General features: G+C 41.0%; 2 protein-coding genes across 2 annotated transcripts in view; both read right to left on the bottom strand.

Moving 5' to 3' along the window:
* LOC148014196 (acetolactate synthase small subunit 1, chloroplastic-like) overlaps positions 1–19,369 on the bottom strand; it is a 100,632-nt gene that overhangs the window by 49,034 nt on the left and 32,229 nt on the right. Inside the window, exon 8 of the mRNA XM_087666277.1 lies at positions 4,188–4,292. Coding sequence (XP_087522403.1) covers positions 4,188–4,292 — 105 coding nt within the window. The remainder of the gene's footprint in view (positions 1–4,187; positions 4,293–19,369) is intronic.
* LOC148014197 (small ribosomal subunit protein eS25-like) lies at positions 17,695–18,138 on the bottom strand. The gene has a single exon (XM_087666278.1). The coding sequence runs from the start codon at positions 18,016–18,018 to the stop codon at positions 17,809–17,811; it is 210 nt and encodes a 69-aa protein (XP_087522404.1). The 5' UTR covers positions 18,019–18,138; the 3' UTR covers positions 17,695–17,808.

The following is a 19,369-nucleotide window of genomic DNA, read 5'->3' as shown; positions in this document are numbered from 1 at the left end:
AAGATAGTTCACACTTCCACCTATATGACCCGATTGGGCGCCTGTGACTAGAACTCACGCATATCAGGGTTAGACTCGCACACAGAAAGGATTGATGCCTTGAAGTGTGGGCTAGATCCACCAGAACAAACAGTTACAATCAACAAGATGGCATGATCATGAAATGCTTGTATAATGTGCATGTGTGGGCTGAAAGCTTGAAATGCACATTTCTTTGCATAGGAAAGTCACATGAAGATTCGGATACTATTTTCGCGATGTACACGGAAAAAGCTTTCATATGACACCCATATTGGGGGGGTCCCTAAATTTTAGGAGATTCCTAAATTTTAGGAGGTCCCTAAAATTTAGGAGCATCGAATTAGCCTAAAAATGCTAGTCCTAAAAAATAGGGATGTCATTCTAAAAATAGTAAGTTCTGTACTCTGACTGTGCTTACTAAATTTGGTTGTTTCTATTCTTGACAGTATTCAACCCAAAAAGGAAGGCCATAGAGAAGAGACAAGTGTCAAGACACTTGTCACACAAGTTTCCAAGTGTCCCACCACTTGTCACATCTCATGACATGTGGCTGGACACTTGTCTTGTGCTACTCCACTTTCCCCTTTTGTACTAGCTCTCCCCTCTCCTATAAATAAGAGCTCGTTTTTCTTCATTCATCATCATTTTTCTTTGCTGTAAACTCATGTACAGCACCCACAGATAGCCAGAAACTGGCCCCATCCATCCCCATCATCATCCCCCACTTCTCCATTATCAAATTCCTCCATATTCCCTCTTCTATCACTGTTGTTTTACAGGACAGCAAGCCTGTAAATTCATTACAACACCTCCTCCTCGAGCTCTTTCTTCCATTTTAGCTACAAGAAGCAAGCCCTATCCATGTACTGTTGATCAACGATGGAGAAAGGCTGAATTTCCCTTTTTCTTCTCTCATACTGTAAAGAAATCAGTTCTTATCATTGCATAATAGATAATGCATGTGTGTTTGTACATCTTTGCATGATCTTGTGAGAGTGAGAATTACTTCTTCTCACTCTCAGGTTGATTGTAACTGAGCTCTTCCCTAAGGGACTTGGGTTGAGCAGAAATGCATTCCTTCGGGGGGGGTTGCCCATCTTCAACCCTCAATCTTGTCTCCATTACTTTTACATTTTCATGGCTGTAATTTTGTGAGTAATTTTCATTTTCAGCTTTAAGTGTTCATTCTCTTTTATATTAAATCTCGAAAACAAGCGAATATCATAATTGTTAAGCATACTACGTTGTTCGGGGCGTTTACAGATAGTCCTCCACCTGAATTTAGTTGAAATTCACCTTCAAACCTGTTTAATCCAAGTCTTAAAGCCTCCAATTTCTGGCACACTTCCCGAGGCTACTATTAAACCCTAATTTCTGCTGTAAATTAGAGTTTACAACATAGAAATTTACAATTTCTCAACCTCCAAGGGTCCAAATGCTGAGATCTTCAAAGCAAGGCTATAAAATGGCTAGGAGATGAGAGAGAAAGCTGTAGAGAGAGAAAATTCAGAGTTTTGTCGTGAAGAATAACTGAAAATCAATCAAATGCAATTGTTGCCCTGCCACAACAGCTTGTAGATGCAAAGAACTGAAGAAAGTCAGTCGTTTACTGTTGCTGCCCTATCTCAACAGCCTGTAGATGCTGTCACCTGTTGTTGATTGGTCTTCTCATGCCCCTAGCTGCCTCAGAAGGTCCTCCAATGGCTACAAATCAGACCAGCAGTATCTCCTCCCTCTCTCTTGCAGGCTGAATACACTAAAAATGCCTCTTCAACCTCTAAAGACGTTTTTCAATCTTGCATGGGCATTTTTGACAAGTGGCAGCCTTCACAAATTGTTTTTCTAGCATTATCCATAATTAAATATTAATTTTTAGTTTTTAAATATTGAAATGTCTCTGCGCCATCTTTGACCATCAGATTGGCGTTAGGTACCATTAAACGTCATTTTTCTAGTGTCACCAACAACTAATACTTATGGCCAAATGAATGACCTAGGCCAACAACTGGCACCAGATTTCACCAAGTACTTGTGCCGCATAACTTATAACAACTTTTGCCTTTGATATCCCGTGATATCCTCAAGTCCCGGGCTCATAAATTTACTCTAACCCCAGTTACACCTCACATGTGTAACATTTACTTAATCATGTTATTAAAAATTAATCCACATCTTAAGTGAGGTTTCAAAAATGCATGTCCTCATGACACCTGGTACCCATCTCCAAAGTGTTGTAGGAGCATATTTATATGGCTCCCTCAAACACAATCCTGCAAACTGAGCATTCCATAGCTCTCATTCAAATTTCACTGTGATGTGAAATCGACATGCGTGCCTAGTGTCGTATGATACAAGACAAGTACCAAAGTGGTTGCATAGTGGAATATCAAGCAGAAGATTTATATGGTAACATGAAATATGATGTAGAACTATCCCTATTGTAATGAATTCGTAGAGACAATGCATATTCTTCCATAAAGAGCACTCTTTAGCAAACACTAGTTTGATGTGAAAGTCATCCTCCTTAAATGTGCAAGGCTTTCTCTTGACAAGCTGATTTGATAAAGCTTTCATCCTGATATAGATACATGTTAGAACACGGTTTAGCAGGCCATAGCTTAAGCACTTTTTATGCATAAATTGTGTCTAATCTTTCTTTGAAATATCAAATGTTGCTAGATAATGTGACTTCATCTAAACAAGGGGAGGAGAAGGCAACTTGGAGGAGGCAGCATGCAACGTGAAATGTACTACCCACTTTTCCGACCATGAATCCATATAGTCTCATCACATCACCTCTTCTCAACTTCGACTAGCTCAAGGTGGAATTAAAAAGGCAACATACCCATGGGAGTTTTAAAGATCTGAGAGCTGCATCTGCATTTACCCTTTGACGTGCAAGTTTTTGTAATTTTAGCTTTTGCACTTCATAGTGCATTTTCATCACCTTGAAGGTTTCCCACACAGTAATATAAAGCAACATCTGTGTGTGTGTGTGTGTGTGTGTGTGTGTGAAAGAGAGAGAGAAAGAAAGAAAGATCTATTAATGTCTCTAGAAGGCAAGAATGGCCTATGAGACCATAACTAATACAATTGGTATCATCATCTCTCATCAAAGAAGAAAATAGAATTATGTCTAGGTCTACATGATGAATTGAAATGGAAAATGAAAAATATGGAAAATTGAAAATTTGAAAAGAATATAGAGTATCTCCCTCTCAATGCATGGAATACACCAAGACTTTGCAAGCTACCTTCGACTAAGTCATCATGGTAATCTTCGTCTATAACGAGCAATCGTGACGCACATGTGTCGCTAAGCATGCCTACATTGCCGAGCAAGTATCCTAGAGCATCGTGCTTTGCATAATGTTGTAGCTCTGTCTACTGTGATGCCACCTAATGATGTGTCTCAATGGCGCCTGTCAGTAGGAGATGTAGTGTCTAAGGTGGCAGTGGTTGAGGGGTCAACTATACTGAAAAAGTATGTAACTGCTCCCTGGAGGCGTGGAAGTGGCTAGGGTTGCCTCTGATCCCATAACAATGCTATTCTGCACCGTTGGAGCTCCAATAAGAAAAGGCCAAGACATCTCTCGTCCTCATAGTCTATCACCCGTCTCAATGGTCCAAAGCCCTCCTTAAAGAGGCAATGATAGCGGCCTCAGATATCATAGTATACAGTGCATCTACAAATGTAGCGTTCCTCCGTCTCTGGCTCCCATCTTCAAATGTAGTGTTCCTTTGTGGCTCCCATCCACAGAGAGAGACAGAGAGAGACTCTGCGCACATGCGTTTGTCCCTTTTTGTGTGCACGTGTGCGTTCTTGTGTGTGTGCATCTTTTGGATTTTGAAAGACCACATAAAACTCATCTTCTTGCCCTTTCTAACCTACGACCAAAATGTTTCAGACAAGGATGTCAAGAGGCCCAAAATGCCATGTTGCACAGTTTCCCAGTTTTGAACCTGCCTAGTGCTGCTTCTAGATGTTTTCTGCCTCTACGGTCTTGCTTGTAAACAGTGTCAAATAGGTGACTTCCATCTAATTGTGTACTCTAAACACTGTAAATTTATCAATTACGTGCATATTCTGCTTTTAAAGTAACCAGAATGGCATTAGAATCCCCCTTAGCATGTCTGTCAACATGAATCTTGGGACAGCTTCCAACCTGGATGTTATAGCCCCGTCTCGCAAATACTCCTGTCACTCTATTCAATACACCAGGAGCATCATTCACCAGCATGGAGAGTGTATGTGAACTGAACCCAGAAGGCTGAAAACAAAAAACAAGAGCACGTTATTATAACAAAACATTAATTTGACTGAGGAGAAACCAAAGCTACAATACAGAGTATGCATTTTCTAAAAAGCTATGTCATATCTAGCATAAGTTTAGCATTGCTCTAATATTTGGAGTCATACAAGGAAATCTCTTCAGAACAGTTCTTAAAATAGGTTACTACATCCAAATTTACAAAATATGCAGCAACTGAATCACTGATATTGGCCAAACTCTTTAACTCCCCACATTGTTTCAAATCTCATAAAGATACTCACCATCTTCTCTTTCCTTTTGATTAATTTGACTTCTACGACAATATAATGATATTGAGTGCCACTAGGGTGTATAACAAACACCTTCATTTCCTATTGCTTCTTTCCATATTCACCCACTGTGCCTTCTCATCGTACTAGAACAAGAACTTATTTCTAGTGGGAAACCCTAAAAACAACATTGTATACCATCAGACTGATCAGTTATAGAAATAGTACAAAACTGAGAATAGAAAAACAATTTTGTACAAAAGCATTGGTTGATGATATAGTACACCTAGGCAGACTGGTTGCAAGTAGCGCAACAGACAGGTTGATAGCGTGTAGGCAGTCAGGCAATAGTTTACGTATGCCATCGGGCAACAAATATACATGAAATTAGCTTAATTCATAATACACAAGTAATACAAGTTTACAAATAGATTGAATCATGCTCCACTATACAATTCTTACTGTAATAACTAAAGCTGAACTCTTAAACGCAACTGAAAATGCAAAAAATACTAGTAATTAAATCCATGACATAGACTCATATGAACCATTATCCATGTCTCATTAGTCTTAACAAGTGACAAAACAAAAAGGAAATGGAAAACTGAAGCAAGGAGGTGGGCAGAACAACATTAAGTCCCAATCAGTGAGAAGCAAAGTGACTCACCCCTGGGATTAAAACCAGGTTGGCAAAATATCCAAAAGAAAAATGCCAAAGTCAGCTCACTTTGATGACCAATATTATTCAATGGTCAAGGACAATCTTCCCAAATCTAAACCCTCTAATCCACCTAGAACCTCAAGCACCTTATCTTACATCTTTGGCTTGCCTGCCCTTTGGTAGTGGGAACCCTTAATCTAACATTAAAGCACCTTAAGCATCTTCATTGAAGTAGAGATATGCATGTCCAATGGTCTCACGTGGTACTTATGCTTGTAGCTTGTATTTCAATAAAGAACCAATAGCTGCAAGGACCTACAATTTCTTTATCAGAGTGGAGACTTGGATAGTTTTGGCATCATAGTTGCCAGGAGTTTCAGAAACAAAGAAACAAAAACACATTTCAAAGTTGCATAACAGTAGTTTCAGCACGGGGCCAAAACAATGAAACCGAAAAACAGATTTTATGTCGATCTTCAGAAATATTTTAATATTACACACATATTAAGGGGTAACACCATTTGTAAGTTGAACCTTTGCACTAGAAGAACTTAAATTCCTCAACAATATAGATTATACATGTAACATTTGAAGAAATTTGATGAGGCCATACTACCAAAGACTGTAAACTCACAATATTTGAGTACTCAACATAAAAGAATGCCATGAATGATGATGTCATAGACTCATATTATGTCACATAAGAATCAAAAAAGAGAGTGAATACTAATGTGAAAAATAAATACGTCATTCAAACGTCAATGGTCCATGAGATGAATCATCATCAACTACAGATCAAAATGATCATGCTCTATCTAGTATGATCCATCTACTATCATCTAAAGAGGATATCACTCTCATCCAAACGTATCTCCTCTGTCTTCTCCTCCTTTGGGCTACTACCAACATCACTAGCACTCCTGCTAGTAGCAGAAGAGGAGGCAGCAACATCATCAACAATCTAAGAAGCCAATGGAGCTACAAAGGTACTAGGTGAGTCACATATCCTTCTATTTGGGCATGACACTCTGCATTGCTCCTTACACCACACATGCATTGGCATTGTGTTAATGTGAAATGGAGCTTTTTGCATGGGAAAAACTCACGAGAAAAAGGGACCATTCAAGGTGACAACTCCTTGCATTGTGTAAGTTTGTCTTCATTTCACCTCGCCAACATAGTTGCCCAAAATGTTGTTTCAAGGTCCAAAATGGAAATGCAGAAGGGACCAAAAATCTTCAGTACCAAAAAGCGTTTCAGGACAACCGTTTCAGGGCAAACAAGGTATACTATAGTTTCGGGCCTCTTTTTCACTTCCCAAGCTGCACATGCAGTTTCCACTTGTTGTGCTTGGTTTTGTGCCCTTGTTGACCTACTGTTCATTTTCTTTAGCTGTTGTTTGCTTCGCGAATCGCCTACTACAAGTCTACTGCTATCTACAGCACCTAAACCATAAACCCCTCATCCTTCAACTCCCTAATCTTCTCCCTTGCCTATCCACACCAAGGTTGTCATGTCCGATGGCATCCGATTAGTACCCTCCGACGCTAGTATAGTACTAATCGGAGTAATAAATCTTGGACCTATGTCCCATACTAAGTCTGATGAAAAACAATGTACATAAGATTTTTAATGCATACACTTACAATGGGGACATATGATAGACTTCAAACATGTAGAGACTTTATACCAAGAGTTTGCATATTAAGCGCTTGAGGATGGAGAGAATGGAGAGCTTGAGAGTGGAGGTGGGGTGAAGATAGGGCCAAGGAGAGATTGAGGGAGTGGGGGGTAGAAAGCCTAAGGAGAGAGTCTAAGAACAGAGAGCTTGAAAGTTGGAATTTGAAATTAGAGAGGGAGAGAATATATTGCCAGAAAGAGGGAGGGAGCGGGGGGGGTGGACATGTGTACATGTGTGTTGTGGAAGAGGAAGCCTAAACAACACCTAGAAGTACCCTAAATGGTCACAAACACGCACTTTAGAACACTCAAACAATTTCCATCGGGCGTGTCGTACTAGACGCAACAGATTGGACAAGTCAGATCTTCCGTCAGACATGGACAACTAGGGTCCACACTATTTGCAACTGTTTTCATTGTTTCCAGCAAGCTATCCCTCTCCTCTCTTCATCCTCCACTATACACACTCATTAGAGTCAGTTTTCCCCTCTTTTGCTTTTGGTCCTTTCTATTTCCAGCAAGCTACAGCCATGGTGAAGGACACTCTTTTTTCGGGTCTATATGACATAGTACAAGTCTATGACTATTGACGTCATCATTCATGGCATACTATAATCTTTTATATTGAGTTCTGAATCCTAACCTTGAAAGTTTTTGAAACTCATGTAGTATAATTTTACAATCTTTGGTAGTATCATGTATGCTCGCCAAATCTCTTCTAATGTTATATGTATACTTTGTATTGTTGATGAATTGAAGTGGTTTGGTGCAGAGGGTCAATTTATTGTGAGAGCAAGAAGAGATCGAAGCTCAATTGAGAGTGGAGTAGAGAGTGTAGAGTATGAGAGCATGACACCCAATACAATGATCTAAAGTGTAAGGTGCAAGTACAAAGTACAACCCTTAAACCTTAGGGTTGTAAAAGGGTGTTCACACCCGAAGTGTGTAAAACACGATAAGTGCCTAAAACTGTGTAACATAGACACAGAAAATAAAAGGAATAAATGTGGGGAAAAAACCCTCTCAAACGGAGAGGGTAAAAAGTGCTTGAGTGTCCTACTGAAGATTACCGATACTCCTATGTGAGCATAGGCGTGAGTCAAACCCAACAAACCCCCCTAGAGTGAAGAGTGATCAAGATATAGGGGTCATCCACCAAAGGAGATCAAATTTAAAGCATTGCGAAATCCTTCAAATTTGTCACGAGGAAGAGCTTTGGTGAAGATGTTTGCCACATTACTAGTGATAGGACAGTAGACAAGGCTGATATCACCTGCATGTAGCCTCTCTCTGACAAAGTGATAATGGATCTCAATGTGTTTCGTGTGTGCATGAAACACTAGGTTCCGTGCCACTACAATGGGACTTTGACTGTCAGTGAACAAAGGAGTAGGCTCCATGACAAATACATCCAAATCAGCTAACAAGCATCTAAGCCATACACATTTAACTCTGGTAGTGAAAGCTATCTTGTATTGAGCTTCACAAGACGATGTGGCAACAGTGGATTGTTTCTTGCTAAGCCAAGAGATGCAAGATGAGTCAAGAAAGAAACAATTTCCACTAGTGGAGTGTCAAGAATCATAATCACCAACCCAATCAAAATCACTATAAGCATGTAAGTGCAGTGGTCCCCCCTTGGCATAAAGCAATCCAAGAGTCCTAGTACCCTGCAAGTAACGGAAAACATGCTTGACAGCTTGCCAATGTGACATGTGTGGCTAATGCATATATCTGCTCAGGGCTGAAACTGTAAACTGTATGTCCGGCCTAGTGTTGCATAGGTAGATAAGACATCCAACTGCTGGAGCATATGTATGGATATCAAACAAGTCCCTGTCATCATGCAATGACAACTTCAATCCAAGTTCCATCGGTGTACAAATTGGCTTGCAATCCTATAAGCCAAACCTCTCAAGAAGTTTACCCATGTATCTCAACAATGACAATCCAATGCCTCTAGCATCATGAATGAACTGAATACCCAAGTAATAGTGCAAAGGCCCCAAACCTACATCTCAAAAGTTTCCTACAAATTTTGTTTAAATGCTGAAATCTGATCAGCATGTATCCCTGTAAGCAAAAGATCATCAACATATAGACATATGACCAACAAGGATCCCCCCTCTTTACATACGTAAAGGGGAGACTCTAATGAGCTGTTTATGAACCCTTGGCTGAGTAAAAAGGCATCAATCTTTACATACCAAGCTCAAGGAGCTTGTTTCAAGCCACATAAAGCCTTTTTCAGCTTACAGACCACGTGTTTGGATCCCTCAACTGCAAAACCAATGGGTTGATGTACATACACTTCTTCTTGAAGTTCGCTATGTAAAAATGCAGTCTTTATATCAAGCTGATGCACAATCCATCCATAATGGGTAACCAAAGCAACCATAGACCTAATGGTAGTCATCCGGGAGGTAGGAGCAAATGTCTCCTCATAGTCAATGTCTTTCTTCTATGCATAGCCCTTGGCCACAAGCCTAGCCTTATATTTGTCAATGGATCCATCTGCATTCCTTTTTAGCTTATAGACCCATTTTGTACCAATGGCTTTCTTCCCAATAGACAAAGACACTAAATCCTATGTTTGATTCTTTATGATGGAATCAAACTCAGCTTGCATTGCTGCCATCCAATGCACACTATGTTGTGCATCCTCCAACATTCAAGCTCCTCGTTATCAAATGTATTTGTTGCCATAACAAACTCCATGGTATGTGCACCATCATACATACGAGCTTGCCTTCTAGTACAACCAGCAATAGGAGCATCCAAATGACTATCTTTCATAGTCTCCAAATACCATCTAGGCATTTATCTAGCCTCCTGTCTGTGTACAAGCTCTTGTTGAAGTTTAGATTCAGCACCTTGCTAAATATTTAGATCAGCCATGGCTGATTTTTTGCATTACCCAATGGAGTAGCTGGCTGAACATTAAGTTCACTTGCTGAAGCTCCAGCTGTATCACCAAAAGAAATGGGCATCAGCCCTTCAAATACATCGCTAGCAACCTGATATGTGTCAAAACCAGCAAGGGATAATTCTGATATTTCATCGAAAACCACATCCCTACTGACAAATACATTTTTAGAGACACGATCATATAGTCTATATCCTTTGCTCTCACTATTTGTTACATTAATACGGTAATTATGGGAGACAGGCGCGAGGGATGACCGTCCGGGGGCCTTGGGCACTCGAACGGGATCTAGGGGAGCCTAGAGAGTAAGAGAGTCCAAGAATAGTAGGACTCACCTGAAGTGGACGGCTTCCGCCATCGAGAGTTGGTTTGCTACTTATTACACTGGTATCAGAGCCTTATCTCACGATATTCCTCCACATATGTCAGCAGGGGTCTTCCCTTTTGTCTGACATAATCCCAATCTTCCCAATTTCTTTCCATTTCATTTTCAGAAGGAATTCTTTCAAAAAGACTGATTCAATTTCTTTTCGTTTCATTTTCAGGAACAAATTTAATTCATTAGGGGACTAGATAAGGCCTGTAAAAAGGAAGTGAAAAGAAGTTCACCCAAGACACTTGAAGAGGCAATTAAATTTGCATTAATCAATGAAGATAGTACGCGTCCAGGTACAATCACTAGTCTCACTGATACGGAGCCCAAGACTAAGGAATTGGAAACCTCAAAATTTGTAGGCAAATTTAAAAGGAAAATGCCATTTCTTAAGGGCAAGAAACAACCCTTTGAAAAGAAACAATATGTAAGGCCAAAGTTAAGTCAAGATGACTTTGATAAGGCCAAAAAAGAAAGGCCGTGTTTCAATTGCCTATCCCCTAACCATGCTGCCTGGAATTGCCCTCAAAGGAAAAAGGGGAAAGATAAAGGAAAGGATAAGAACAAGTGCAAGGGAAAAGAAAAACAAATCCATCTAGTGCAGACCCTAGAATTAAAGGGGCATGAAAAGTATAAATCTTTAGAGGTTTTGCACAAGGATGTACAACACAGGTGTTGTATATCAACTTCTATGTGGCAGCCTACTTTTGGGCCACATGATTTAGTTAGAGTGCATGGATTGATAGCTGGAAAGAGGGTTAGAGTCATGATTGATAACTCTGCTACCCACAATTTCATAAATTATGCACTTGTCAAAAAATTGAAACTTCCCCAACAAAAGAGTGGGCATCAATATGTTGTTCGTATGATGCAAGGTCAGGATAATAATATATGGGATACAATGGTATCCAATTTGGAAATTGAGATCCAAGGATATAAAGATAAACTTAATTTCTAAATTATGAATATGGAAAGAGCCGATATTGCTTTAGAGAGGGAGTGGCTATCGGGATTGGAACCATCCTTAAAGCGCAGTTATCATCATAATACACTGGAATTTGAAATGGATGGTAAGACTTTTGTGATTCAAGGTGAACATGAAGTATCTGATAATCCTTTGTTGTGTTCCACTGAAGTTCAGAAGCTGATAAAGAAGGAAGTTTGTGAGGTATATATGTTATGGTCTCTTCCTGTACAAAACACTTTTACTTTTTGTAAAATAAAGCAACAATTTTCTTATGTTTGTGAGTTGAATGTAAGTAATGAATTGAGTGGTTTGTTAGATGAATTTAAAGATGTGTTTCCTTCTGATTTACCAAGTGGCCTTCCACCAGACAGGACCCAAGGGTGATGTAAATCACCCAATTGACATAGATAGGGATACACACCCTATTTCTAAACCACCTTATAAGTTAAGTGAAACACAGCACCAAGAAGTCGAAAGACAAATTAAGGATTACCTCGATAAAGGGTTTATACAACCCAGCTTTCCCAATTTTATTGGTAAAGAAAAAAGATCGTTCTATGCGACTTTGTGTTGATTATAGAGCACTTAATAAAATAACAGTCAAGAATAAATTTCCTATGCCGAGAATGGAGGATCTTTTTTATCAATTACAAGGGGCAAAATTTTTCCCAAAGATAGACTTAAGATCAGGCTATCACCAAGTAAGAATTAAGGCACAGGATGTTCCTAAGACAGCATTTCGTACCAGATACGAGCATTATGATTTTTTGGTGATGCCTTTTGGCCTCACTAATGCACCAGCTACTTTTATGAAGCTGATGAATAGTGTGTTACAAACCTATCTAGGACATTTTGTAGTAGTCTTCTTGGATGATATCTTGATCTTTAGTAAATCAAGAGAAGAACATTTGGAACACTTACGATTAGTATTCCAATTGTTAAGAATACATTCCCTTTATGCGAAGAAAACTAAATGTGAATTCTTCGCACAAGAGATCAAATATTTGGGGCATATTATCTTGAAAGAGGGAATCAAGATGGATCCAAAAAAAGTAAGGGCAATTATTGAATGGCCATCTCCAAGGAACCTGGAAGAGCTGCAGATCTTCCTAGGATTATCTGGATTTTATCGTAGATTCATTCGAGATTATACCAAAATAGTTGTTCCAATGACAGACCAACTTAAAGGGAAAGGGAAGAGCTTTAATTGGGGAACAGACCAAAATGAAAGTTTTCAAAAACTTAAAGTAGCTATTGCTATAGCTCTAGTACTATTAATTGTGGATCCCAATACACCATTTGTGATTGAAGCCGATGCCAGTGATAAGGCGATAGGTGCGGTCTTATTACAAGAAGGTCAACCAGTTGCTTTTGAAAGCAAGAAATTAGACCGTGCAAAACGGAATTATTCTGTTTATGAGAGGGAGTTGTATGCAATAGTACATGCAATGAAGAAATGGAGGCACTATCTGTACGGTGCCAAACTTTTGATCTTGTCGGATCATGAAAGCATTAAGTGGCTTAATGACCAACCGGATCTACAAGGGCGTAAAGCCAGATGGGCCGAACTCCTCCAAGAGTTTGATTATGAGATAAGGTATACAAAAGGGAAGTATAATATAGTGGCTGATGCACTCAGCAGAATGCCCATCATAAATGAATTGAGTTTTACTCAATTCACTTCCGATTTGCTTGAATCCTTAAAAGGGAAATGCCAGGTTGATCCGGCATATTCCAACATATGGGAAGCAATAGAAAATGGGGATCCAAATGGAAGGGCCTCCACTGAAGAAGGAACATCTGAGGATGTTCAACAAGGAAATGGAGCATCAGGGGTTGCTCAAATGGGATTCAAGTGGAAGAATTTTACCATTGATAATGGTTATTTACTCTACAAGGATAGGGTATGTGTCCCGAAAGATGAAGAAATAAGGCGCCAGATACTCTTTGAGTATCATGATACCCCTAGCGTAGGACATCCAGGAGTTAATAAGACTTATAGTCTTATTAAAAGGCAGTTCTATTTTCCTGGAATGAATAAGGACGTCCTTGACTATGTGGTCAAATGTAATAAATGTCAGGTTAATAAAGCTGAAAGATTGAAAATGGGAGGACTTCTCCACCCATTAGAGATTCCTTCGGGAAAATGGGAGAGTATCTCCATGGACTTTATTGTTGCATTACCTAGAACACAAAGAGGGCACGACTCTGTGTGGGTAATTGTGGATAGGTTAACCAAAATGGCTAGGTTTATTCCAACTTCAACCAATGTTAAAACACCAGAATTGGCTAGATTGTTCGTAGAGAACATATACCGATTATATGGCCTTCCGGCAAATATAGTTTCTGATCGGGATAGAAATTTTGATAGTCAATTTCGACGTACTGTATTTAGGAAGTTGGATACTAAACTTAGCATGAGTACGGCCGACCATCCGCAAACTGATAGGCAAACTGAAAGGGTTAACCAGATCCTTGAAGATATGCTCAGGGCATATGTAAGTAAAAGGCAAACTAATTGGGAAGAGTATCTACCGATAGCAGAGTTGCATATAATAGTGCCAAGCACTCTTCCACTGGATATAGTCCATTTATGCTAATGTATGGGTTTCAGCCGAGAGCTCCTCATGCAGTGGGACTGCATAAGGAAAAGGTTCAAGCAGCCAAGGACTTTTTGGAGGATATGAATGATATGTTAAAATTTGCTCAAGAAAATATTAAGAAAGCTCAAAATTAAGCTAGAGCTTATGCAGATCCTCATCGAAGAGACATCTCGTTTAAAGAAGGAGAATTGGTCTATCTTAAGGTGCCTGAACAAACTAAAACCATGAAAATGGGACGATGTCCAAAGCTTTCACCCAGATATTGTGGTCCTTTCAGAATACTTAAAAGAGTAGGAGAACAGGCTTACAAGCTCCAACTACCTGTTGGTAGTAAAACACATCCGGTTTTTCATGTAAGTAACTTAAGGAGGAAGCTGGGTGATTTGGATAATTTGATCTTAAATGATAACATTGAGGAGCTATTAGATGACCAATCTGATCCACATGAACCAGAAAGAATATTAAATGTTCGTAACAGATGAACAAGGAATACTATTTATCAAGAATGTTTGGTTAAGTGGAAAGATTGTTCAGAAGAAAGCTCAACATGGGAGCGAGTAAGTACCCTAAGGAAAAGGTTTCCCAATTTACAGTTGGACCTTCCAAGTATCGTTTTCAAGGACGAAACCGATTCTTAAGGGGAAGGAAATGTTACATTAATACGGTAATTATGGGAGACAGACGCGAGGGATGACCGTCCGGGGGCCTTGGGCACCCGAACGGGGTCTAGGGGAGCCTAGAGAGCAAGAGAGTCCAAGAATAGTAGGACTCACCTGAAGTGGACGGCTGGCAAAGGAAACGGGGAGAGAGGTGCCCGCACTTATCTAGGCGAGGTTGAGAGGAGAAACGGAGGACTCGTGCCATTGTTTTCAAGATGAGTTAGTCCGTCATCGAGAGTTGGTCTGCTGCTTATTACACTGTTGTACCCCACAAAAATGCATTTGACAGCCTTGTTATCCAACTTCTTCCTGAGTACCTTGGGAATCTGTGCATATGCAAGACACCCAAAAATACGAAAATGCCCAATAGAAGGTTTTCAACTGTTCCAAGCCTCAAAAGATATGATATTCTTTAATGCCTTGGTGGGGCACCTATTCAAGACATGGCAAGCACACACAACTGCTTCCATCCAAAAACTATGTGGCAAGCTCTTTGCTTTCAGCATACATCTGGCCATCTCTATGAATGACCGATTCTTCTTCTCTACAACCCCATTTTGTTGTGGAGTATAAGCAATAGTGTACTAATGAACAATGCCCTTCTACTTCAAAAGGAGTTCAGTATAGAGGACATGTATTCCCCCCCCCTCCGTCCGAACGAAGAGTCTTCACCCTACAGCCAGATTGATTTTCAACAGTGCTACAAAAGCCAAAAATGCATCATACACCTCTAACTTTTTCACCAAAGAGTAGACCCAGTAGAAGCAAGTAAAGTCATCAATAAAAGTGACAAAGTAGTAACCACCACCAAATGACTTTGTTTGCATAGGGCCACATACATCTGAGTGCACAATCTATAACCTAACAGTGACTCTAAAAGCAACATCATAGGGAAACCAAAAACAATGCATTTTCCCCAATATACATCCCTCGCATAAGTGCTCAGGAGGTCTCTCCAAGAGAGGTAAACCACAGGCATCTGTGTACGTTGCAAAAGCATCAAGCTACCATAGTTTACATGCCCTATGCGAGCATGTCATAACTCCGCCTATAACATAGCAAGAGTAAGAGTGGACACTAAATAGACTGACTGATCAACTGAAAAAGCATCCAACTCATATGTCAAAACCAACGTCATGTGCTCCTTATCTCTCACCATACATCGATCATCATCAAAGGTGGCTTGCAAACCACACCTTGCCAAAGAAGAAATAGATAACAAATTATTCTTTATACCTGGCACAAACAAGGCATCCTGAAAGCGGAGAATAGAGCCATCAATGGCTGTCAACGCAATCTCCCTGACCGATATCTCTAACAAGGTATGATGCATTGTTAGCACACTGTACAGACTTGCCAACCAAGGCTGCAATAACAGAAGCAAACAAATCTCTGCGAGATGTGATGTGCCTGGAAGCACGACTCTTAAAAAGCCATGCGCATGCATCCTCAATAGGGCTGAATGCTCTATCAGCCCAAGAAAAGTCATAACTCCATGTGTAAAAACAATAGTCCCTGTCAACAACAAAGGGCCCTAACTCAGTAGCAGTAAAAGGTGCATCAGAAACAAACATCCCTGACTCCTTCTTCTTCTCCTTAGCTATGTGCTTTCTACACTCAGTGATGTAGTGGCATGGCTTCTTGTAGTAGTGGCACTTGCCCTTCTTGACTTGTGTGCCCCTCTGTTTCTTGTTGCAATGTGAAGTGCCTGAAGTCTCAGAGCTCTACGGAGCATTCTTTGCTTGGCTGCCCTTGCCCTTCTGCCGTGCCATAAAAGCTTCCTCAGAGGCTATAACATCCACACCACTGTTCTTTCATGTTTGCTCTTCCTCTAAGAGCAAACTGACCAGCTGAAGGAAAGTAAGTGGCTATGGGGCAATCCTCATGGTAAGGTTCAAGGCCGTATGAACGGCCACGTACGAGGGAGGCAATGAATTCAAGGTAGTAGATATCATCTATGCATCTGAGTAATACACATCTACATTCATAAGTTGCGCACGCAAGTCCTGAATTTTATTTAGATGATCCTGCATAGAATCACCCTCATCCATCTTCACTATCTCAAGCTCTTGCTTTAAGAAAGAGATGTTTGTCTCATTCTTTCTAACAAACATCTGCTCTAAGGCCAACCACTTCTTGTGAAGAAGCTCCAAACCGAATGTGAGGGATGATAAATCGCTGACTTGCCAATGCGATCAGCGACAAAGCCTGTGCATCTCCTGTATCCCATCCCTTTTGTGTTGCTAATCTCTGGGGAAGTGGTTGTGCTGGCAAGCTGAACAGGCCAAGTTGCCCATTGTCCACGTCCTCCCGAAGGAGGAGTAACAGGAGCCACAACTCCAGGCCTAACTTCTTCACCGTTAACATAATCCCAAAGATTCTTCGCAATCAACACATGCTTCATCATGAAGCACCAAAGTGAATAGTTGTTACTATCCAAACTATCCTCCTTGGATACCTAAGTAAATACATCACCTCCCTGATTTGCCATGATAAACGATGTTGATCAGAAAGCAAAAGAGCAATGTCTCAAGTTGGACCAACCTGGAAATCTCAAAATTTCCAAGAATTTCCAAAAATTACAGCAAGTACTTTGCTATAATTAGTAAATTGAAGCACACTATCAAAACTGTCTAAAATGCATAATGTCCAAGGTGCAATAAATGCTCAACAGCATTGGAGATGCAAAAGCCCCAAAATTTCTTATTCCAAAATTCTCAAAATCAATCTATTTCAAATTGAAGCTTTACTGCCAATGTTTGTTTAATACTCAAAAGCCCCAAATTTTCTGAACTACTTCCCAAGTAATCTCTGCAGATACACTCCTCGGGTAAAATCCCGTTGCCGTAATTCAAATTTTTGAGTTTAAAAAATGAGTAAATGCCTCCTTTACCTCAAATGGTGGTTGTCTCAGGCCTGGTGGACATAGAAACCAGGAACAGCCGTTCCAGCCTATAGGAACGGCCTAACGCTTTCCAAACCCTCCAAGGAGGTGAAACTGCCAGGGAACGTTCCCTGTTCCCAAGGCCGTTCTCTACCGTTCCCTACCCTTCCCCCTACCGTTCCCTGTTTGGAACGGTCATTCCAAGCCTGTTGACAGAAAATTGATGTTTTTTTCCGGTTTTTTTTTTTGCTTGGGTCACACTCCTACCACATGTTCACCCATCTCCATTGCTTGATGTGCACACACTAATCTCTCTCTCTCTCTCTCTCTCTCTCTCTCTCTCTCTCTCTCTCTCTCTCTCTCTCTCTCTCTTTTTACGTGAAAATTTTCTCATTGCAACCGTAGTATAACATGAGAAAATCATGAGGTTACACCAAGTAACTTTAATTAATACATAACTACAGCAATACTTCTCCAAAGGCTAAAAAGACTCAAGTGTTTGTTGCTCGAGTGTAGATCTGTTGGCTGGCATGAGCTGAAATAACTCTGATTGTGCCTCGCTGCACCAACTCCTTAATTGCCTTCCTTGCAAGCGATCCATTTATCCGCAATTGATCTGAGAGGACCGATGGCGTGATGAGCTTGTACTTCGGTACCTCCGACAAAAGCTTGTCATATGTCGCCTGATCAAATAAGACCATGTTGTTCACCTTCTCCTTCTATTTTCCTTTGCTCCATTTCTTCTTCTTCTGCTTGCCACCTCCTCCACTTTTCGCAGGCTTGGACGGTGCGGCCGCAGCTTTGTCTTTCTTGGGCGCCATCGCCGCCCCCCCCCTCTCTCTCTCTCTCTCTCTCTCTCTCTCTCTCTCTCTCTCATTGAAGATTGAAGATTCAAAGTGTCAAGACAACCCACAAGCTAATTAGGAGTCCATGCAAAGTTCAAATTTGATGCATTATCAACTCTTGCAAATCACAATCAAATTTCAGCCTATCCTCAATTCCAAGGTATTCATCCATTTATATTGTCTAATTTCAAGGAAAATTGGGATAATTGGGGCAATTCAAAGAAATTTGAAGCTATGGGGGTAATCGAGTCAATTTTGGGACATTTGGGTCAATTTCAAGCATTAAGGGATATTGGGGCAATTAGAGGGACATTCTTTGGGGCAATTTGGATCATGTAGGGCATATTTGGGGCACTTAAGACGTGTCGTTCCCCCTGTTCCCATTCCCTGAACTTGGACGTTCCCCCCGTTCCAAGGGGTCTCGTTCCTGTTCCCCGTTCTAGGTAACTATGCTAGTGGAGCCCTGCTATAGCTAGAGGCGTGACCCTAGGCAGGGAATGCATGCATGCGGGAGTTGCAGTAGTCTGAGCTAGCATGGTGCTGCAACAAGTCGAGGCTTGGGCTTGGGCGTCCAGGCAGAGGAAGTAGCGCTACTCAGGCAGGGTTGGCATCGTGAGGCAGACGGGTAGTACATCTTGAGCTAGCAAGCTGCAGGTGGAAACCATAGCAGAGCGGGCGCAACTCAAACACGGCCTTACAAGTGACGCAGGCAGGCGGCAAGTCTGAAGCAAGCAGGATTGTTGGCTCTGGTGGTGGCGAGCGACACCCTTGGTAGCAGCAAGCGGCTCCTCTTGTGGCGGGCGACTCTAGGGTGACTCCTTTGGTGGCAACAAGCCTGCATATAGGCTATTTGAAGGCGAGCGGAGCTGCTGCTGGAGCTACTGGCCTCTGGTGCAGGTGACTGAAGCTGCGCGCAGACGTGGGGCTGAAAGCCAAGGGGATCAACTGGCCATAGTCTGAGCTGAGCTAAGGGCCACCTCTGATACCAAATGTGAGAGCAAGAAGAGATCGAAGCTCAACTGAGAGTGGAGGAGACAGTGTAGAGTGTGAGAGCACAACACCCAATACAATGATTTGAAGTGTAAGGTGCAAGTACAAAGTACAACCCTTAAACCTTAGGGTTGTAAGAGGGAGTTCACACCCAAAGTGTGTGAAACACGATAAGTGCCTAAAATTGTGTAACATAGGCACATAAAATAAAAGGAAT

This window comes from Lygodium microphyllum, chromosome 25, assembly GCF_053477565.2.
Source record: "Lygodium microphyllum isolate KBCC chromosome 25, Lygodium_microphyllum_v1.1.10, whole genome shotgun sequence".
Lineage (NCBI taxonomy): Eukaryota > Viridiplantae > Streptophyta > Polypodiopsida > Schizaeales > Lygodiaceae > Lygodium > Lygodium microphyllum.
This window is presented reverse-complemented; position numbering and strand designations above follow the sequence as displayed.

What these genes read in the sequence shown, in the direction of transcription:
- LOC148014197 (XM_087666278.1), bottom strand. Translation starts at nt 18,018, where the DNA reads ATGGTCTTATTTGATCAGGCGACATATGACAAGCTTTTGTCGGAGGTA.